General features: G+C 41.9%; 1 protein-coding gene across 2 annotated transcripts in view; it reads left to right on the forward strand.

The window, feature by feature from the left end:
- COL4A6 (collagen type IV alpha 6 chain) overlaps nt 1-23,516 on the forward strand; it is a 264,443-nt gene that overhangs the window by 117,856 nt on the left and 123,071 nt on the right. For both annotated transcript variants that reach the window (XM_010946102.3, XM_074359539.1), the window contains exon 3: nt 516-599. In XM_010946102.3, the coding sequence (XP_010944404.2) occupies nt 516-599 (84 nt within the window). The remainder of the gene's footprint in view (nt 1-515; nt 600-23,516) is intronic.

The raw sequence follows: 23,516 nt of genomic DNA on the forward strand, positions 1-23,516 counted from the left end.
GGGGTGTCACTGTAACGTTTGAATGGCGGGCTAAAAGTGGAGGCTGAGAACGACTCTGAGAGCAGAGTGCAGGATGACCATTTTCATCGAGCATGCCATTTCGAGCACTTGAAATTCTCCCCAGTTCTCTGCTACAGCCACTGCTTTGTCAGTGAGTGCAAACATCTAAGTCCAGTGGGAGCCAGGGAGATGTCTAGAGTCTATTTCCAGCCCCATGGAAAGAAACTCTTGTAGTTTGTGACTAGAATCTCTACCAATGAAGGAGTATCTAAGTCACAGTTCCCAAACCAGCTACCAAACTGGCTATTTAGTGTGATACGGACCTAAAAGGGTGCTAGCTTCAGATGACTTTTTATTTCATGTGACTCATGACACCATCAAGTGGGATGATTAAGCCACTTTAATTTATTTGGTTAAGAGGAGTGTGGCTACAGGTTCTGTTCCTGGGCAACATTGCTTCTTGGTTCACATGGTTGACTAATATTTTTCTTTTCTTTTCTTTTCTTTTTTAATAGGGAGAGAAGAAGGCCTATGGAAAGCCATGCGGGGGCCAAGACTGCAGTGGGGGCTGTAAATGCTTTCCTGAGAAAGGAGCCAGAGTAAGTTCCTTCTTTCATTGTTGAAAGACAGATAGTCACAGGAGCTGGTATCTGAAGTGTATGTGTGTTTTCTTTAGAATTAAACTGCTTAGAATTTACTCTCATGACCTTATGGAACCAGCAAAGTGATGAGGACCAGCTGGAAGAAGCTTTGCTAACGAATGATAGACAGAACTAGATTGGTCAAAGTTTCTGAGGGACCAGGGAAAGGTTTCCTTCGTTGACTCAATGCCAAGGTTTCCTCAAGGTTTCATCTGGAGTATTTCCAAAAGCCAATTAGGTTGTGCAGAACCAGATGATGATATGTTTGTAGATATGTGTAAATTTTCATAGCTCATTTGTATCCACTTGGTTCTTTCCTGCCTCTCAGGGAAACAAGTGGTGCAATTGTTATCTACAGACTAAGGATGTGATGCATCCAAAATCAAGGGTACAGGGTAGCTGTGAAGTCCAGAAATCTAGGTGACTACACATAAAGATTGATTTATAGATATTATATTAAAACACAGGATATGTTTTAAAACATTTAGTGATTTATTCAATGTATTGTCCTTTAATAGCCATGCCCAGTTCAAATGGTTGTGCAAACTGCAATGAACATGGCACATTGACACAGCATGTCTATCAATCCTCATATATACATATGTGATGTGTTGCCTCAGATGATTTGTAGTTTTGATTTGCCCTGAATAAACCTGCATCTTTAGTATAACTCAGCAAAAGTATTCAAGGGGGTTCACTCTGTAAAAAAAAGATAAAATCTAATCTACGTTTTCAGAATTTATGGCCACCCTGTAGAATTCAAATCTTCCGACTTCCAGCCTTGTATTTGCACTCTCATCACATTCAAACAAGCCGAAGAGCTGACATTGTCAAAGGAGGGTAGCATAAACAGGTCAACCAAACCCTCAAAACCATAGCCGAACAGGGAACAGAGTGACCGCTCCACCTCCTTCCTTCATTATCTTCCATTTGCAGTAAAGTGAAATGTCAGACTATGCCAGAATTTGAAGGAAAAGTATAAAAAGCCACCTCTTCATCAAAAGGGACCAGACCTATTATACATGAAAAGCATAGACTTAGAAAATCATAAAATATGAGAAAGGGAAAGTATCTTAGTGAGCCTCTCATCTTATCCACAGATTGTACTGGAGAAACAGACCCTGAGAAGGAAAATGTCTTCCCAGGGTCACACAGCAAATTGATGACAGATTCAGGCTATTACTTGGGTCCTTTGATTTCTCACCTATTTACTTTACTCACTGCTGCCTCGCATGGGAGTCATGTTCACTATAGCCAAGGAGGCCCACGTTCTTGCCTCTGATCTATAACCAGGAAACACTTTAGGAAAATAGAATTCTACAACAAATATATGAATATGTTCTTAAACAACAGCAAGTAACACAGACAAAGCAAAAGTCTCCCTTGATGCTCTGTCAGTCTCACTATTGCCTTTCTGGTTTTTTTCTGTGTATCATCAGATATGTACAAATATATATATATAAATAGTTTTGTTTTCTGGGCTTTTTTCAAACTATAATCAGTAATATATATTCTGTGCCTTTTTAATTTATTTGTTTGATCACATGATATGTCTTTAAAATCTTTTCCTTTACTCCATAGTTTAAGTTAGCCATTCCCTTTTGATGAACTCCTAGGTTGTTTCCAAATTTTTGCTATTTTTTTTTTAAATGGAAATGCTACAATGGAAATCCTTGAACAGGCCTCCTTGTACTCATTTCTAGCATAGATACTAAGGATCAGAATTACTAGATATAAGGGTAATAAGTTATTTTTAGTGTTCAAAACTTGCTCAATTACCCCACAGAGTATCTATTCTAATTTACACTCCCATCAGCATTGTACAAGGGTGCCCACATTTCTACATCCTTGCCAGCACTTGATATTTTTGCTAATATGGTTGAAAATCATCCCAATTCCCAGACTATATGTTAAGTTTAAGCATCTTTTCACATATTCATTGCAAGTTTGTATTTCTTCTGTGAATTTCCTGGATGTATCCTCTGCCCCACTTTTCTAAGGGGTGATTCTTACTGATTTACTTTACCCCTGCAAAGATATAGCAAATGCAAATAGCCCAAGTAGAAGCAGATGAGATTTGAAGTTTGAGGCAAAAGGACATTTCCTGATGGGTTGTTGTGGGGGGACAGGAAGTTGGTCAGACCCTGCAGCCAGGGAACTGAGAAGCAGCTCTGGACCATTAATGGGGTTGGGGAGAATTTAAAAGTAGAAATTCTTATATATTTTGAATAGAGGTCAGTCCTACACCAGGCAGACATGCCTATGATGACCTCATGGTTTCACCCCTGGCTGAGATTTTGATCTTTGAAGATAGAAGGCAGTGGATTTCCTCTGTGAGGAGCTCTCATTTGGATTCCAAACATCTGGAGCCCTAGTCTGCCTTCTCCTTTGAAAACATGAGTGGTTGAAGGGGTGTGGGACGGAGAAAAAGAGAATATCACCACACAGATTTTTTTCTTCAATTTTTAAAAGACTTGATGTCCACACAGTCAAATATGTTCCTAAAAGTTTATTTGTGAAGCCTGAAATTTCTGGGAACGTTTGTCAAGGGTATTGAACAAGACCAAGCTGTATTTCATGAGTCAAGTGCACTGATGTCCTATTTCCCAAATAGATCAGGAGGCCAGTGCACATGGGGGCCGAGCCTGTGAACACGGATGCTTGAAGCTGCCGGCGCGGCCAGGTCCATTTCAGACATCCTCCCTACCCTCCTGCGTTCCCAGGGCCAAGCAGATTGTTTAAACTGGCCCCAGCACTGTTGACCCTGCAGGGCAGCCCCTCAGTACCCCTTTTGTGCAGATGTCAGAAAGATTTGAGACTGTTTTCCTTAGCTGAGAAGAGGGCCCCATTTGGATTTCAAGCTGTTCCTCTCGAGCTCTGCGAGCTGGGAGGGGAACGGAACGTTGGGTCACCCCTGAGATACGCTGCAGCCCTTGGCAGGCCTGCCTCCCGCCTTGGGGAGACATCAAGCACATAGCTTGCTGGGCAGTGTGTATTTTTCCTTTGCCAAAAGCCTCTTGAACTGACTAAGACATTTACACAACACCTAGCACTCACTCCTACACGACTGTGATCCAGCCCTTTTTGGCTTAAGCTCTCTCAAACCGATTTCTCGAAGGTATGCCCTGCTGGTGAAAAGCCCTTGCCGAGTGTTGGTGTGCTGCCTTGTACTATCCAAAGCATCTTCTCCCAAGGTCTCTATTATCTGTATGCAACAAACAAACTGATAAGTGACTTGCCCAAGGTCACTAGCCTGTCTGTGGCTAAACCTTACTCAGCCTACTTTAGGAGAATGTCACCTTTAAAAAAATGACCCGCCTAGTAATGCTTACTAAAGGTGTCTTTTTTCCCCCTGGACACTTAAATTTGGAATTAATATTTGAGTTGTTTTTTTTTTAATGGCAAAAATTGTGTTGTTTGTTTTGTTTCTGTTTTTGGTTTTTGATGATAAAAAAAATTAGTGTTTGACTTCCAGCTTTCTTTCATGGGAGTAGGTGTGATTATCTGGAAGAACCATGCTTTTGAGTTCTTCCCTTCCCTGGTATTTTTTTTTTCCTGCCATTGGATTGATCAAATTGTTCTAGGATGACATCTCCATCCCTTCCTCTTTTTTCCCCGACTGGATTTGAAAGCTGTCTCTGCATTATGCTACACTGCGTGTGTTCGAGTTGGGAGCAGGCGGGACTGTTTGTTTTGTTCTGAGCCTGCCGTTCCTTAATAGCATTTCAGAGTTTGCCCTGTTTTAACAGTGTTCTGGTGTTTATATACAGCATGGAGAGCTCCTAATTATCCATGCCATCTAAGAATGCGTTGTCGCAGATAATCCCCGACCACAGGGAATGTTTGGATTCCCCCCTAGGTAAGGGCTGTTTGCCCCTATTTTATGGCTTGGGAAGCCCTGTCCTAGCTGGAGAGTTTATGACGCTGGCCTGCAACAGCCCAGGTTTTCTTAATTCCTTATCTCCTGCCTGCATCCTGCTGCTTCTCTGTCACAGAGTGTGTTTCCCATGAATTCCAGAGCCCAGATACATTAACCACCAGCCCTTCAATTTACTCTCCTCCTGCAAACAGCTGACATTCCCTGTGTCAGCTGACTGGTGCCATGACTACCAAGAGGCCTTTCCATTTTCTCCCGAATTAGGCAATTCCTGTGGTGTGTACATCTTTCCCGTCTCTCAGGGTACCCTCCCCCGTACCCTGGCCCTGACCCACTCCTACCACACGCACCAACGTCCTTAGCCTCTACTGCTCCAAAGCAAAAACTCATACTGTGCGTGCCCTCCTTAGGTGGCCGGGCTTCAGCTGCCTGCACTTGAGCATCTGGCCTTCTTTCCCACTTGCTGCTCAGTCCTCTGTGGGCTGGCCTTGCTGCTGACACTGGTCATCACTAACCCACCTGTTGCCAAAACAATGGATATTTTTCATTCTTATCTTCCTTGACTTCTCTGCTGCACGAGACACCTCCTTCTTTCCTGAAACTCTCTATTCCCTTGGATTTCATACTGCTGTTGTTCTCTCCTGTTGTTTTTTTTTTTTTCCTATTCTGATTGGGACTTCCCAGGGTTCTAACCTCATGCTATTTCTCTTCTCACTATAGGCCCCTCCAGGGTGGTGTCGTATATTCCAAGGATCTCAGCTCCCACCCGTACAGTGATAGATATCTGATCTCTAGTTCTAGCTCAGACCTTGCTCCTTAGCTTCAGGTCAGCATTGTCAGTTTCTTGCTGGATACCTCTGCTTGGAGTTTCACTGGCACCACCAGCATGTATTACACAGAATTCAGCCACCAACCCCCAGCAAACATGTGTCTTCCTAAGTCCCACCTGTGTCTTCCCCATCTCAACAAATGGTACCACCAAGCACTCCATTGCTCAAGCCAGAAGCCCAGAAGTCATTCTTGCCTTCTCTTTCCTTTCTCCACTATCACCTCCAATTCATCACCAAATTCCATCCATTTATCTTCCTAAATAGAGCTCAAATCCATCCACTGTCCTTCATACCTATTTCTCCAATCCGTGCCTGTATAATTTCTTGCCTGAATGACCATAATAGCCCCCAGACTGATGTCCCAATCTCCAGTCTCACTATTTCCCATCCATTTGCCCCTCGACCATCATCATCTTTCCAAAACATAAATATGACCATGAAACTGTTGCTTAAAATCCCTCCATGGTTCCCCACTGATCTGACAATAAAATCTTAACTCTAGCAGGCTTACAAAGTCCTCCATGGCCAAGCCCTTGACAACCTCTCCAACATTCTCTCGCATCACGAGGAGCCTCCCTCTTCAGAAAACAAAACAAAACAGAACCATACACATAAATGGAACTATTGAAAGTTCCCTGAACCTGCTATGTTATTTAATACATTCCAAGTTTCATACCTGCTACCCTCTTGCCGTGGACTCTCCTTCTATGAGCTCTATCCTTTCTCTGCCAACTTGCTTCTATTCACCCATCCTTTAAAACTGCACACAGACTTCACCTCCTTAGAAGCTCTCCATGATGGAAGATTATCTACTCTTCTCATCCTTCTCATGCTGAACTGCAGCGTGATTTCTCTGCTCTCCTCTATCTTATGAACTCCTCAAGGGCAGAGACCTGGTCTCAGACTCCACAGGGGCAGGAGGCACTATTGTAGATGGTTTCATCAAGGACTGACCGACCAACCAATTTGATTGAGTATGATTCCAGCCCTGCTCTCCTGGATTAGCTGTTAGGTTGCTGTGAAGCAGATGAGAGTCTCTTGTCTAGGGAGAAATCCAGTCTACAAGAAGGCAAAGAGCAGGGCAGTCATTTCCATATCTCCTTTAGATCCTATTAGCTGTAAGGGCCCCAGTTCTTTCCCACACTCTGGTTCCCATAGCTTGCTTTGGGATTCTGCTCTACCTAACTCCTCTGGGTTTTTGACCTTGACTTCTTCTTTTGCCTAACTGCTTCTTCCTCTGTGCCTCCCAATGCAAGGGACTTGGCAAAATGCTGTTGTTTTACTACCGGCAATTTGTTCCTCCTCCAAGGTGAGGACATTCATGAATAATTGTGAGTGAAAGAGAACCACACTTTCTTTTTGACATCGATTTCACCCTCCTCTCCACCAGACCTTTTGCTGAAAGCCTTTGAACCTTATGCAAAGTTGATAGTCTTGAGTTTCCCTTGTTCCTTTTCCTTGTGGGTGGAGAAGAAAAGTGTTTGCCCAGGGAAGTAGCCACTGGGTGACAGTAGGGGAGGGAGGTTTAAAAAAAAAGATCCCTGTGTATTTTAAATATAGTTACTTAGGTCAAGGATAAGTGATGATAATGTTAAAAGTTAGTGTCTGCACTGAATCAAGATGCAATCATAGCCCAGCAGATGTTTGTGGTTATCTTAATCCTTTCTTTGATCATGTTGGGACAGTATGGGGTTTATGGAATACATTATCCATACTAGTGAGGGGGCTTCTGTTAGAGAGGAGCCAAGGAGCTGGCCAAGGAGATAAATACATGCTGTGGGAGTCAAGGGCACTGCTTGAGATGTTCAGAGAGCTCAGTGCCCTGCCTAAGCTTTGCACACTGGGTGACTTTGGACTGGTGCTTTCCCCTCTCAGGGTCCCAGTTTTCCCATAAATAAAATGAGGGGTGTGGGCTGGGTGATCTCAAAGAACCCACCAGCTCTGCCGATCTAAGTCAGATACCGTGTTACTGTACCATGACAGTTCCTCGCCCCCAGAGTGTCTTATCGTGCTTTCTGGTGTTGCAGTGAGATATGGAGGGCAATGTTTGACAGTGCTCTACCCTCTGGAGTGGTGTCTTGGCAGCTGCCTCAGACGTAAATCACTTGCTGTGGCTTTTTACTGCCGATGCTGGAAGCACCTCATAGCTGAAGTTGCACTCCTGCAGAAATGCGTGGTGCTCCCCTCCTTGACCATCTGACTGGTGTGATTTGAAGAGAGTCATAGGGATGTTGCCTGACTACCCATCTCCCTTCCCCCTCTGGACATCTTCCCTGCCTGGTCTACCTGCAGTTCTAGCTTTAGAGACCCACTCTTTAGATTAAGCATGGCCCTAGCTTGGCATTGCTTGAATAAACTGCATATGCCTCTGATGAGAGGGGGCAGGCTGACCCTGCATACCTGGGGAGGGGTTGCACACACAGATCTTTAGAGACTGCTCAGTCTTCCATGTCCTGGCCCTGCTAAGCCATATGTCAGTGACACTGGATATCAAGACATGGGTGAGCATCTTGCCCACCAACGTGTGACATAGTCTCTCCTAGAGTCTGCCTTCATCTTCCCTCCCCAGTTTACTCCTCTCCTTTCCTTGTTCTTTTCTTTCCTTTCTGGCCTCTAACTTCCTTCTTTCTCCTTCCAGGCTTCCCCACCTCTGGCTCCAGGATTTCTCACTCTTGGCCCCTCATTCCCATTTCACCCACCATGGCCGCCTCACCCAGTTACTTCCGGCTGCTGTCAGTTTCCTGGGATTGCGTCCTGTGTCACCTGTCCCTGTTTGGGATCATCTATTAGCAGGCATTAAACTACAGCAGCAGGATATCAGAAAGAGTTGCTGAGATGTATTTTATAGAAGCATCACACTTATCCAGAGATTCTAAATCTCTAAGCCTGGATCAGTGATCTCCAAAATTGGTGAAGGTGTAGGGGAGGGGGAGGTTGGTACTTGGAAGTCAGTCCATTGGAAAATCAGTGTAAAAGAATTCCAGTTTCTATTTCCATTTATATTGAAAAAGTCTAGAAAGAAATTCAGATTTGGATCAAAATGATTTATGTAAAGTGCTTAAAACAGTGTGTAGTACACTAAGCACTATGTAGGTATTAGCTATTGTTATTACTATTATTAAGCCTTTCAAATATGTAATATGCATATTGTCACTGACCCCTCCATTGCATATGCTTTGTAAGGTATTCTGAGGGAAGATGGGATCCCACAGATGGAAGGGTTGACCCTGGGAACCTTACTTTTCTTTTTTTCCTGTGTGTATACCAGAGATACTGGTCTTTACTTGGGCCCAGTTAAGTGGATTTATGGATTATATTATCTAACTACATTAACCCTCACAAAACGCACAAGTGATTTAAGAAAATTCCTGCAGATAAACCATGTATTGAAGATAATACCCATAATGTAAGCACATGAAAATGGCAGTGCTCACTCTTCTCTTACTTCTAGAATGAGTTTTTCCATCAGCCTCATTATGCAGTAAAACCCACAACAATTTAATTATACCTCACAAGAAGTCAGTAAAAAAGTAATGCAAGAATACTCAAGAAGACTATATGAAATATGGATTTATACCCATTCTCAGTGATGAAAGACCGTGCCCTAAGTGTATATGATGCCTGGAAATATTAGCTAATAATATAATGAAGCCATCACAATTAACAAGACATTTTTTTAACTCGTAGTCCTGTGACCCAGGATGCATGAGCCTTTTAAATTTTATTTTTACTTTTATTTTTTTATTGAAGTATAGTCAGTTTACAATGTTATGTAAATTTCTGGTGTACAGCATAGTGATCATTTATACATATATGTATATTCCTTTTCATATTCTTTTTCATTATAGGCTATTACAAGGTATTGAATATAGGTCCCTGTGGTATACAGTAGGACCTTGTTGTTTATCTATTTTATATATAGTATCTAGTATCTGCAAATCCTAAACTCCCATTTTAGCCCTCCACTCCCCCTTTCCCCGAGGTAACCATGTTTGTTTTCTATGTCTGTGAGTCTGTCTCTGTTTAAGACATTTGACATGCTATTTATGTCATCTTTATCTCATCCTTTAACATTTTCTATTCATTGTGTGTTTCATAATATATATGTTTGTACATATATATGCAGAGTAGGACATGTATATAACTTATGTAATTATTAATAATATAGTATGTATATATACATATGAACCATGCTCTAATTTTATTTTAATTGAAAAGGGTGTGCAATCAGAAAGACTTGGAGACCACCGGCCTAGACCATACTTAACTTAGATGGGACCCATGAGCAGAGGCAAAAAAAACTTTTAATAAGAAAAAAATAACTGTCCCCAAATCTCTTGCTCTTTCCCTATAAAACAGCCATGCCACCAACGATAGAACCTCACCTTGACAACGTTATATAAAATAAAGCAATGGGGATCTCAGGAGTGGGGAGAAGTGAGACAGTGAAGAAATTTTAAAATCATAAAATCTCAAGCTTGGGAGGTTGGATCCAAGCCCCAAGTGGCATATCATAGTTTATAAAAGGCTTTCCCAGCATGCCTGTGAATGCTCTTTCCCTCTCTTTAAAAATGAAGACTTTTACAAGAAGACGTTTCAGAGAGGTTAAGAGACTTTCCCAAGGTCCCTTGCGAGTGGCATAGCTGAGATTTGAACGAAGTATTCTTTTCCCCTGCTCAGTGTTCTTTCTACCATATTAAATGGCCTCTTAATTCCGTGGCCATAATCAACTGAGCTCATCTTGGTTGTCTTATTGTGAATGGAGGAATGCTTGTGTGGAGAAAATCTGCCAAGAAGATGTAGACCAGATATAACAAATCAATCATCTTCCCCTGCCCCAGTGAGAAGTCACTCCTGACTGCAGGCATAGCATCCGTTTATATCCTTGTCTGGGTTTAAGAATGTTTTCCTAATATCCCTGTCTTTTACAAGTTAAAGAACTGAAAACCATGCATAAGGGAAGCTTGGTTTTCATCTGTGATTACAAGTTTTGTGAGGAGTCACATCAGTTTTTACAGCTCTGGTGCAGGTTTGGTCCTTTATGGAGGTCACTCATTGTACAGAAGTTCCTTGCAGTGGAATTAGAAATGTGTATAGATGAAACTACCAAGTATATGTCAGGGAAGTAATACGGTGTCTGCTCTCAGAAGGCTTGCATTAATGGAAGTCTTCCAAGAATGTTTAACAAAATTAATTGCATGGCATCTCTCTTAAGCTATAGAAGTTGATGGAGAAAAATGTGTATTGCTTTGCAGCAATTTGCCTCACTGCCCTCTTTTCAAAAGAGCTCTTATTTTAACAAATAAGGCAGATGGCCAGTTATTTTAAGACCACCTCTACTTACAGAGGTAGATGTCCTAGAATTTGTTCTGCATTTTGTTTTTCTCATTGTGTTGAATGAGGTTCAAGCCCACAAAACAAACATTTAAGAAAACACTTGGGAAGTGGGGTGCAGGCACTTTGGAGAATGCAGATCTACTGCAAGCTCCAGGCTTAGGGAGACTACACACACACACACACACACACAGAGAGAGAGAGAGAGAGAGAGAGAGAGAAAGCAGCAGCAGTAGCAGCAGCAGTGCTTAACTACACAGCAGTGCATCATCTGACTGAAAGTCTGAGTGGCCAAGCCCAAGTCCTTAAAAGAAGGTATTGGCCTGGACTGGAGTAATTAAGCAAACTCTTCTTTTTAATATTCTGACAAAAAATGTTTCTTTAAGAAGATTAATTTGGTGGGGGCTGTGTAGGGTAGATTAGAGTGAAAGACGTGATAGGTAGGTAGAATGTTCTCTATTTTTAGTTCCTTTCCTCCACATTCCTCTAACTCCTTGGAAACCACTACCTCTATGGCTTCGTCTCTTCTGATCCCAATTAAGAAAAATTCATCCCCAAACCAAGTAGAAACAGCAGCACTAAGGTGACCCTATTTTGATTACAGAGAGGAGGCTGTAAGATGGGATGCTAAAAGCTCCTGCAGTTACTGCAATGCCCAGTGAGAAAGGCCAACTCAATGGGTTCTGAAAGAGCATCTCTTTCCTACTTGACACAATTTTTTTACAGGGGTTATGAGTGAAAGGTAGGGATTGAGCAGTTGTGAAAAGGGGAAGTCATTGGTTCATATGACAGATCTTAAAGCGTGGTCAGTGGAGAAATCTACAGAGTACCTAGAATTGTGCCCTTATACTGAATTACCAGCTCTGACCTTAGCAGGCTCCTACTGTGGACTTATCTAAGCGCTTGGTCTTGCTATGACAGCTTTTACAGTTTTTACAAGGTTAGTTTTACTCCTTCATTTTTGAAAACCCAGGGGGAAAAGATGTTCATTCCTTTGGACCCCAGGAAGATTAATGCGTATGTTTCATTATCATCCATATCACAGAAGCCATGGTCTCGGTCCCTGTAGATGTCTTTGCTAGTTCAAGTAATCAGAGTGACTTGACATTCCACTGCTTTAGTTGGGTTCCCTCTTGGAGCTGACACCAGTCCTTGGTTGCTGCCCCCTTCACATGTTGCTGGGGGAATGCTAGTAAAGCTGAGAGCAAAGGAGGGACCTCTGGGGAAACATGCTGTGGGGCCTGGAATGGAATGAGGGGTAACCAGGGTTCAGGAGCCAGGTTTCCCCAGAGAGAGACAAAAAGAAAGCAAACAAAAGGAAGAGACAGGTCTAAACAGGCTTCCCAGACAGGGCCCCTTTGCTGTAAGAACAGAGCCTTAAACTTCACAAAGCTCAGGAAGGGAAGGGAGCCAGGGGTTAAACATAGCCTTTGCGATTCAGCTGAAGAATTATTAACTGAGCATACATAGAAAAGCCACATATGTTCATATAGAGCAACGTTTATTATGCTTAAAAGCCATTCAGACACGCCATGAACTCAAAAATGTACCTCAACCTGTATATCCACATAGACATTAATACTGATCCCCAGAAACCCCAAGGGTACCCACCCGTAGAAGCATAGCCTCAGAGAGGCTCAGCCGCTCGAAAACACCAGGAGTCCCCCCATGCCTAACGCGGGCCGGGGTGTGAGGCATGTGATAGAGTTTAATGACCTGATAAAATCCATCACTGGAACCTGGGCCCAAGGCTCCAGTGATCCGCACTAGAGTAAGGCAGACTTTCTTCTCTCTGAGTTTTACCTTCCAAATCAAGTCCAAACCTAGCTCTGAGAGCAGGATGGAAGCCTGTCTCCTCCCTCCCGCGTGAAATGAGGAGCCAGGCTTGCAGGCCCTCAGGGCACCGCAGTGTGGCAGAGGCCCCCTCCTGTCCCCCGGGCTCCTTTACAGCCTCGGGACTCACTGCCCCCCAGGCACCCCTGCCCCCGCCCCCCCCCCCCACAGGGCCTCCCTCAGTCCCGACCTTCCCCGATGCTTGAGGGGAGCCTGGTCTGGCCCAGGAGTCTGCACGGGCTCCTCGCAGGGTCCCCAGAGTCCCCGCTCCTCGAGGGGGGACCCGCGGCCCGGCGCCCACCTCCCCACCCCAGCCAGCCCCATGGCGCCCGGTGGCCGGGGTCTCCGAGGGCGCCTCTCAGGGTCGGGTCGCCAGGTTGCCTCCGAGGGGCCCCGAGGAGCCGGCGGCGCCGGCAGGAGAGACGGAACTTCCTCTGCCGCCAGAGGGGGTGGCGCGGGGCGGCCCTGACCCACCCCCCGCCGTGTTCAGGCGGTGGGAGAAGCAGTTGGGAAGAAGCAAACACGACACAAAAACAAACACAACCTGGGAACTTTGGACCAGCTTCCAAACTGAAAGTCCTCAAATCTCCCTCGTCCGCCCCCTCCCCCCACCATAAAAAGCAGTTACCTCGTGAGAAAAAGAAGGACGCTTAGACTCCAGGACTGCAGGGCCAGAAGACACCTCGGGGATCCTCTAGTCCAACCATTTCCTCTTACACATGGGAGTTCATAGTAGGAAAGAGACAAACTCTAAGGAATTTTTTTTAAGTCCTTTCCTTGATTATGAAGACCAGGTGCGTGTGTGGAGAGAGAGACAGAGACAGACACAGAGACAGAGAGAGAGCCCGAGAGCGAGCCATTTAGAATCCTGATACATGGAGCTTGTGAGCAAGAATGCCCTTACCCACTTCCCAGGGATCCACAGGTACACAGGATAGGATAGGTTTGCTTTGGTTTGGCCAAGAAAGGTAAGACATTTTATTTTACATACAAAAGGGGTGCAAACTGAGCCCTTCACCCCCTCCCCAAATTGGGGACGAGGTATACTTGAAGATCACATTTGTGCCATCCATGGTGTCCTAGGAAATGGGCTACTGTGAGATGATGTATCAAGACCCATTTGCATTTTCTCCAAAGAAGGCTACTTCCTCTGGAGAGTTTTTACTGAATGGTGTACAAATCTCTCTCCTGGAGGAACCATTTCAAATACACTTAATTCATGTTTAAAAGTACTACAAGGTTCATTTCACAGCTGAGCTTTGCAACTAGTGCAGGGGAAGTTTTCCATCTTGGTAGTAGAAATAAGTACAGTGGTTGAGAGCATGAGTTTTGGAGCCAGATAAGCCCAGCTTTTAAGATCTGGCTCTATCATTTACTAGGTGTGTTATCTTTTCCCAGTCGTTTCAACCAGGGGCAGTCTGCCCCCCAGGGAACATTTGACCAGGTATGGAAACATTTTTGATTCCCATAATTGGTGGGGTGCTACTGGCATCTAGTGGGTAATGGATAGGGATTCTGGTAAACATCCTACAGTGTGCAGGACAGTCCCCCACAACATGGAGTTATCTGGGCCACCATGTCAATAGTGTCAAGGTTGAGAAACCCTGTGTTCAGAAAATGGCTTAACTATTCTGAGCTTCAGTTTCTTCATCTGTGACCTGGGTTAATAATAGTACCTACCTCACAGCATTGTTATAATAAATATATAGACTAACACGTGTAAAACAATGAGCATAGTTCCTGGCACAAAGTAAGTGCTCTACTAATTATTAATTATCAATTCATCAAAACCTCCCTTAATTCCATATACTCTTATAATTACCATCACATTTCTCTGTTTCCCTTAGCATAACTCATTGAAATAGTTGTTTATACTCAAAATCTCCACTTTTCACATTCTCTCTTCAACTTACTTTTCAGACTTTCGTTGCCATCAATCCTTTCTTATAAAGGTCACCAGTGACATCCACTTTGTTAATTCCAATGATCATCTCTCAGTCCTCATCTTACTTGACCTGCTGTTAGCATTTCAAATGGCATTTCAGTCCCTCTTTCTTGAAAAACTTTCTTTGCTTGGCTTCCAGGATACCACTCGTTTGATTCTCCTCCTAACTCAATGGAGAAAGCTTCTCAGTCTCCTTTGCTCCAAGAGGAGAGGGACTTGGTCTGATTTGTTTTGTTTTGTGAAATGAATGAATGAATAATATTTATTGTAAGGATTAAATGAGTCCATGTATGTAAAGTGCTAGAAACATATCAAGCACTTAATAAATGGCCATTGTTACCACTACTACTACAACTATTACCACTGATGTTATTGCTATTATTATCATTCTCCCTACTGGGCTATGAGCCTCTGGAGCATGGATTAACATTGAGCTTGTCTTGGTCTTCTCTTATATAGAGCTTTATTCAATAGAAGAGTATATATCCAAATCTGGATATATATCCATAAAACAGCTTGCTGTAAATGAGAATAGCTGACAAGGGCATAAGCTTGGAGCAGAGCCTTAGAGGAGAAATAGGTTTAGAAGAGCCTGATTGGGGGTGGGGGTTGGTAGCTAGAGGCTCATGGGAATAGGCATCCAAAAGGGAGTCACATCCTAGCCATTTCCATTCCCCTCTTCGTAAATGATGGGACCATAAAAGGTAGGGAGTAGCAGTTCTCACCCATTAATCATCTCAATTTCTCCTCTCCCAGGTATGGGGGAGAAGCGGGACTGTGTCCAAATGTTAGCAGGAATAGAGCTTATCTGTTGGGTTTGACAGAGTAAGCAACATAAATTTACTTGACTCACAGGACTGGTTGAACCTCATTTTCAAGTCATCTTGAACTTTGAGCAACTTTGTACACTAATTAGCTCCTGGTAGCATCTTTACAAATTTGCAGGTGGCATTTATATTAGCCTGGGAATTTGGTCCCTTAGGGATAGCCACTAGAAAATGTACCTAACCCAAATTTTATTAGAAAACTTGCGAACACTCAAAACATCCATTAAGAAGAATAAACAAATGGGACGTAATGAAACTTACAAGCTTCTGCACAGCAAAGGAAACCATAAGTAAAACAAAAAGACAATCTACGGAACGGGAGAAAATTTTTGCAAGTGAAACCAACAAAGGCTTGATCTCCAGAATATATAAGCAGCTCATACGACTTAATAAGAAACAACCAAACAACCCAATCCAAAAATGGGCAGAAGACCTAAACAAGCAATTCTCCAAGGAAGACATACAAATGATCAATAGGCACATGAAAAAATGCTCAGTATCACTAATTATCAAAGAAATGCAAATCAAAACTACAATGAGGTATCACCTCACACCAGTCAGAATGGACATCATTCAAAAATCCACAAATGACAAATGCTGGAGAGGCTGTGGAGAAAAGGGAACCCTCCTACACTGCTGGTGGGAATGCAGTTTGGTGCAGCCACTGTGGAAAACAGTGTGGAGATTCCTCAAAAGACTAGGAATAGACTTACCATATGACCCAGGAATCCTGCTCCTGGGCATATATCCAGAAGGAACCCTACTTCAGGATGACACCTGCACCCCAATGTTCCTAGCAGCACTATTTACAATAGCCAAGACATGGAGACAGCCTAAATGTCCATCAACGGATGACTGGATAAAGAAGAAGTGGTATATTTATACAATGGAATACTATTCAGCCATAAAAACTGACAACATAACGCCATTTGCAGCAACATGGATGCTCCTGGAGAATGTCATTCTAAGTGAAGTCAGCCAGAAAGAGAAAGAAAAATACCATATGAGATCGCTCATATGTGGAATCTAAAAAAGAAAAAAACACAAACAAAGCATAAATACAAAACAGAAATAGACTCACAGACATAGAATACAAACTTGTGGTTGCCAAGGGGGTGGAGGGTGGGAAGGGATAGACTGGGATTTCAAAATTGTAGAATAGATAAACAAGATTATCCCGTATAGCACAGGGAAATATATACAGGATCTTATGGTAGCTCACGGAGAAAAAAATGTGACAATGAATATATATATGTTCATGTATAACTGAAAAATTGTGCTCTACACTGGAATTTGGTACAACATTGTAAAATGACTATAAACCAATAAAAAATGTTTAAAAAAATCCATTAGGTGTTGCTGATGATTCTAATAACATAATTTGGCAGCATTTTGAGTGAAAATGAGGTAATAGGCTATTTGAACCAAGTTTCTTTTTTTCCACTTAAAAATAGAAAGTCTAGTTTTTAAAATATTCCTGCCATTAACTACTGCCAATTGTGGCATTAAATAATGGCTAGCCTTTCCTTTGTCTCCTTCACCACCATAACTTGGACCCTGATGAAGAAATGCTATCAAATAAAACCCATATGTTTCCAGTCCCTGACCATCCAAAACCTACACTTCTGCTCTTTTGCATTATAGCCCATATGCAGTAACCAACCTGCTTTACAGAAGGGTTAGCCTATCTGTAAATTGCCAGATGGGACCTGCCCAAGTGCAGAGAAAAATTTTAATCTGGTTTACATAAACAACTGAAGATTTTTTTTTAATCCACAATACCCAAACCACTGACTTCTAAGGGAATTATGTTAATACAAATTTATTTTCAAATCAACATTTATTTTCTTTGAGTTTGAGCTTGCCATCAACTCAGAAATCCTCTAAAAAATTAACTGAGTTTATAAATTTTCTAAGCTTGTTTGAACAGACTTATTTTTCGAGACTTCCAGTAGGTGCTTAATAGATACACAAGTGACATAAAGGCTACCATGATTTTCCAACTGGCTGAGCTATTGGTGGCTTTCAGCAGTTCTACTGTTGTTTGTCAAAGACCCTCCAGTATTCACCTAGGCCCACAGATAGCCAAGGATCCTGAAAGAAGTGTTGATAGAGCCCAAGGGGGAAATTGTAATTCATTCTGGAGAGGTGACCCACCTGCCTGAGTCCCCTGAGCCTCCTGTAGATGCCAAATGAGCTCCTAGCCTAGTCATCCCATCTGTGACCTAAAAGTACCCAGAAACCACCCATTTATCTACTCATCCTGACTAACGTGCTCACAGACATATTTTTCCCACTGAGATATAGGCATTGCTTTCAGAGCTTTCAGAAAATGATTGTCACCCTTTTCAGCGTCATCATCATCATCGTCAAAATGAGAACATACAAGAATCAGATAATAATAGTTGTTGCCATTTATAAAGTATTTACTCTGTGCCAGGCAATGTGCTAGGTATTTTATTTATGTTGTCCCATTTAATATTTTTAATGAGATATAAATATCCTACCACAAAGTTCACCCTTTGAAAGTATGATTCAGTGGTTTTTAGTATTTTCACAAGGTTGCCCAACCATCACAACTATCTAATTCCATGACGTTTCATCACCCTGTCTCATTTAATTGTCACAGCAACTTCAGAGAGTAGGTATTTGTTTTAAATCCCATTTTACAGATGAGGAAACAAAGGTTTAGAAAGGTTAAAGTGATTTGCCAAGCATGGAGGTGGTAGGGCTCAGAGTCAAAGGCAGATCTCTCTCGACCCCAAACCCATATAACTCTTTCCATCCTATACCCCTGATGGTCCTTTATTTGTACTGTAGTCCATCATCAGTTCCATTAACAGGGACACCAAAGGGAAACATTGTAACTTTCTTGTTTCTCTCTTCCACTTCCTGCCCTCCTCTCCTTTGTCTCTCATGGAATTGATGGCTTTGGTGTCCCTAGCAACTACCTGCCTCCTGCTGACACCACCTTTATACACATACTAATATGCAGCCCACGGTTCCCCTGTCAAAATCTGCTCTCAGCTACTGCCCTCAATTTGCATTGAAGGTCTAAGACTCATAAAATTTTAATTCGTTATACCATGTTAGGCCTACTTTTGTTTAATAGTAAGCCATCCTTCAGCATAGTGATATGAACAAAACTTTTGGCATTAAGCTTAGATGTTAAGTTCTGGTCTGGTTTCCCCATGCTCAATATGTTTTTCTGGGCAGTTCACCCTCCAGGAGTCTCAGTTTCCTCAACTGTAAAATGGGAATAATAATAATAGTAGGACACACATCACAGGACTGCTGTGAGGGTTAAATTGCATATACATGCTAAATGTATAATGCAGTGCCTTAAAACAGAGTGCATGCTCAATAAATGGTGGTAGTTATTTTGGTGGCTTCAGTGAATGGGTAGAATGGGGAATTATAGAGCACCCATCAAGGTATATGGCCTAGAATCTCCCTAGGCTGTCTGCCCACAAGGCAAACTTTGATAAAAAAAGCAATTATTATGTGAGGAAATGAATGATAGTGTGCCAGGTAGTATACCAATCAAGTTAAATAGTTTCTGCAAATTCTTGCCAGTTTAATCAACTGCCAGTTTAATCAACTAAAAGCATAAAGATCATTTTTGGCATTAAATCTCTGATAGCTTTCTTTACAGCAGTCATAGCATCTCCCTCTTTAAGAAACTACAATGATTCCCTGTTGTCATCAAAAAGCAAAACTTTACTTGACTTGTAAAGTATTGAGCATAGCCAGGAGTTGCACAGTGTCGGGTTGGATCCAACCTGTCCGAGGAGATCAAGTAGTCCTGGCAGACTCATGTGGTAGGACAGAGGCCAAAAGCCCAAATATAGTTGAGAGTATAACCCACTGGCTGTTTTACAGTTAGCAGATTGGGATGAGAATCTGGGATATAGATTTCAAGCCAGGTTATCAGGTTAGGGTTTAAATCGATTCCAACATCCAATCCAAACAGAAGCAGTCAGCAGAGGTGCAAACGGCAAGATGCCCCTTTCACAATCAACGAGCAAATACCAGAGGCCTGAACTTGACTCATGATAATAGTTGCCATTTATTTATTTACCATATAACAAATACTTTGCTAATGGCTTTACCGTGCATTCATTATCTCATTTAATTCTTACAGCAATCTTATAAGGGCAAGTAGTATCATCTTCCCCATTTTAAAAGTTAAGGAAACCAAGGATCATAGCACTGGAAAGTGGTGAAGCTGGGACTAAATCCCAGATCTGTCTGGTTCCAACATACATGCCCTCAACCACTAGATTATAATAATGCCTCCCAAAACACCAGAGCACTGCTGGTAACCACAGGCCACACACTTGGAGACTTAGGCACAAGGATAAAATGATCTCAGTAATAAAGCTGACTTGCTGCTCAGCCAGAGAACTACTGAAGTGAGGTTCATGAATTTTTTTCTACTGTGCTGTGGCAGGACTTTGCTAAGAGTCTGAGGGGAGGCTGAGACTATCAGGGAGAGGCTAAGGGAGAGTCCGGATTGGGCTGAGGTGGGTTACTGCAAGTGATTTTTCAGGCTGTTAGTTCTCTTGCAGTTATGCACAAGTTCACTTTGTCCTATGGATGTGTCCTGGAAATTTTGTCTTGATTGCCTCATATATTCTTATTTTCAGTTGTCACAAATAGAATAATAGCTCCTCTCACTCTACCTTTAACTTTCTTATCTGCTTCCCTTGATCTATAAAGAATATGCAACAAGCTAGAGGAGATGGCTCTTTCTCCCTTAAAGAGCTCTACAGCCTTCTGCTAAATTAAATGACAACAATTTTTCTAAGAGGTGGCCCCATTTTGCAAAGATGGACTCTGGGTGCTACAGAAATAGCCTCAGCAGGAACGAGCGGAAGAGTGTGACAGTGGCAAATGGTTGGCCTCTGTTGGAAACCACCTTGGTCTTTTTGGAGGGTGGGGATATGCTGCGAGCTACCTCTGAATGTTTTCTCCCCTCTAGTGGTCAGTGGAAGGAGGAAAGAATGGTGGTGTAAGTGGTGCCCACTTTGTACTATAAATGCAATCCTGGGAATAACATCCAAAGAGGATTGCTTCCTTAAGAACAATGTTATCATTGGAGCTATGTTTCAAACCAAGGACACTGTATCAAATAAATTTAAAATATGACCAACATTTTTCCTATTAGCCAGGACACAATTATTGGACTATAATAATTCTAAATAATAAACTTAAGGCATGCACCTTAGAATGGACACAGAAACACTCTACATAATAATTATAAAAGGAGCCCCTGCTGTATCATCTTTTTCATCTAATTATAAAATGCCACTTAAAATAAACAATACAATATATATCAACTAAATGTTTTATTAACAATTTTTCACCTTCTTAGATTTTAACTTTAAAGTACTTTCCAAAGTAATCTAAGTTCTCTCCACAGAGCCATTTATAAAATGAAGTTCCACAATCACCCAGATACTGTTCAAACCATTTCCAAATGTATCTTTAAAATTAATACTGCCAATTTCCCTTCCTAATTAATCCTCTCTGCATTTTGGCAATATGTATCAATAGCCTTAAAAACGTTCACAGCCTTTGACCCAGTAATTCCACTCTTATAAATGTAATTGAAGGAAATAATCAAAGCAGTACAGAAAGATTTATGAATAAAGATATTCTTCAGAGCCCTATTTATAATAGTAAAAAAAAATTGGAAAAAAGCCTAAATGTCATACAATAGGGAAGTGGTTAGGTAAACAAATATGGTGTATCCCCTGCAGTGGAATATCATACAGTCATTAATATGATGTTTGTCTGAAGAGTGTTTAATGACTTGGAAAAATGCTTATGATATAATGTTAAGTGGTATTTATGGAAAACAGGTATTTATACAGTATGATCACAAGTTTGCAATGATAATAATTATAATATATACCCAACTTTAAAAAATACTGAAAGAAAATACACCAAAAAGTTATCAGTGGTTATCACCAAGAGGTAAAAATATGGGGAAAATGTTGGACAGGCAGAGGAAGAGGAGCCCCCAAAAAAGACTGATAAAGTATCCCTAAATAAGTTGTTAATTAGATCTGAAGGAATGAGGTGATGGCTGGGGAGCAGAGCCACGTAGGTTTTCTTGGAAAGAGGCTGGGTGTGTTCTGTGAATAAGAGATGGACTCAAGGAGGGGGACCAATCATCATCCTGGTTTATCCAGGACTAAGGGGTTTCCCAAGATGTGGGAAATGAAGTGTTAAAATTGGGACATTTCTGTGCAAACTAGGATGAACTGGTCACCTAAGACTCAAGAAAATCGAGACTGGGAAATGGATAGTGTCATGACCAAAGTTACACAGGAAACTGAGCACTGGACGGAATTCAAAAGGCTTATTAATTCTACTCCCTATTCTGCTGCCCATTAGTAAGATCCTTAATTTGAGTCTTAGTTAAGGCTATAAACACTTACCTTGCTTGTTCACCAGCTTGTTCTGCAGACTAAGTTCAATTATTCACAAATACACGGGATTATCAGTAACAATCAACATGTGCTAGGCACACACTACATTGCTTTGGGCAGGTGCAGTTCTAAGTTTAGCGGAGTACTGATAATTCGTTCAATGCTTGTCTTCTAGTAAACACTCATAAAACATTGACTCTGATTATTATATGTGATTGATTATGAGTCTGAACTTGAAAACACAGGTATGGGAATCCCCTAATAGCAACTCCATGAGATAGTACTTCTATTAATGCTCCCCTTTTACAGATGAGAAAATTGTGGCTCATATAGGTTAATTACCTTGCCTAAGTTTATACTTAGTGATAGTATAAGTGATAGGGCCGCTTGTCCCCTAGTTCAGCACTCTTTTTCCACTTCATTAAATTGCCACCCAGTGAAAAGCCTTTTGGTATAAGAACATTGACAACAGTTTTTTTTTTTTCCTGTAGACTACCTTCTTCCTCCCTACATCTTCAGTTTAGTCGGAGCCTACTCTTAGACTAAATAGAGGCCACCAGGGAACAGTCTATGGGATATTTGTTAGCAAGCCTCAGAGAACTTCAGGATTCTTTAGAAAGGCTGTATACCAATTACAAGGACTGCAGGACACTTCTCACAGGGTAAAGATGAAAGTCAGTAGTGTTCTGGTAAATGGTTAACCTCTGGGAGAAGGGGTAGAGGGACCCTGACTTGTAGCATGTGCAGATATCATGTCATAAATATTTCCACCAGGGCTGATTTCAAACTACCATTGTGACTGGCTTCTGTGAACCAGTGCTAGCCAGTACAAGCCAGTACAGGCCAGTTCCAACACACCACTAGAAGCAGAATACTAACTTTGGGTCAGTTGCTTTCCTGAATGTATATAAATTCAGTGAGAATGAAAAGATGTGCATTATTCAAGGAGTTTGGTTTTACTATGTGAAAAAGGGATGGAGAAGGGAGTACAAGGCAATGGGTTTGGCTGTTCCAGCTGGTGAGACAATTTAAGGGAAGGCCCCAAGGAACAGAGGAGCTTCCGGTTACTGCCTGCGAGTCCAGGTCTGGTCACTCATGAAACCTCCAGTGAAACCAAAGCTGACACCTGTGATTGGGATTAGAAGACTTTTTTTTTTCTTCTGCTTGTCAAGCTTTTCATTTCCCCACCAATTTTCTATTTTGAACATTTTCCATCCTGCAGAAAAGTTACAAGAATAGAACAGTGAGCATCCATATACCCTTCACCTCAATTTACCAATTCTTAATATTTTTCCACAGCTCCTTTATTGCTCTATTTTATGAACTATTTGAGGTATATCTCAGACATCTTAACCCTTCACCTGTAAATACTTGAGTTAGAGTCTCCTAAGAACAGGGACACTGTCCTATATAATTACAGTGTAGTCCTCACACTCAGGAAATACAACACTAATACAATATAGAAGTGCAAAGTCTATATTCAGATTTCCCCAACTGTCTCAATAATGTCCTCATAGCTTTTTTTTGGAGGGGGATGCAGGATGCAATAAAATATTAAGAATTGCATTTAGTTGTCAGTATCCTTGGTCTCCTTTAATCTAGAACCCGAAACCCCACTTTTTTTTCTTTTGTCTTTTATGACATCAACACTTTGTTAAGAGTCCAGGCCAGATGTTTTGCAGAATGTCTCTCAGTCTGATTCCTCTGATTATGTCTCATGAGTACCTTGAGGTTAAACATTTTTGTTTTCTACTATTGGATCCGTCTGAGTGCCTCACAACAGGAAGAA

The sequence above is a fragment of the Camelus bactrianus genome, chromosome X (assembly GCF_048773025.1).
Source record: "Camelus bactrianus isolate YW-2024 breed Bactrian camel chromosome X, ASM4877302v1, whole genome shotgun sequence".
In the NCBI taxonomy this organism is placed as follows: domain Eukaryota; kingdom Metazoa; phylum Chordata; class Mammalia; order Artiodactyla; family Camelidae; genus Camelus; species Camelus bactrianus.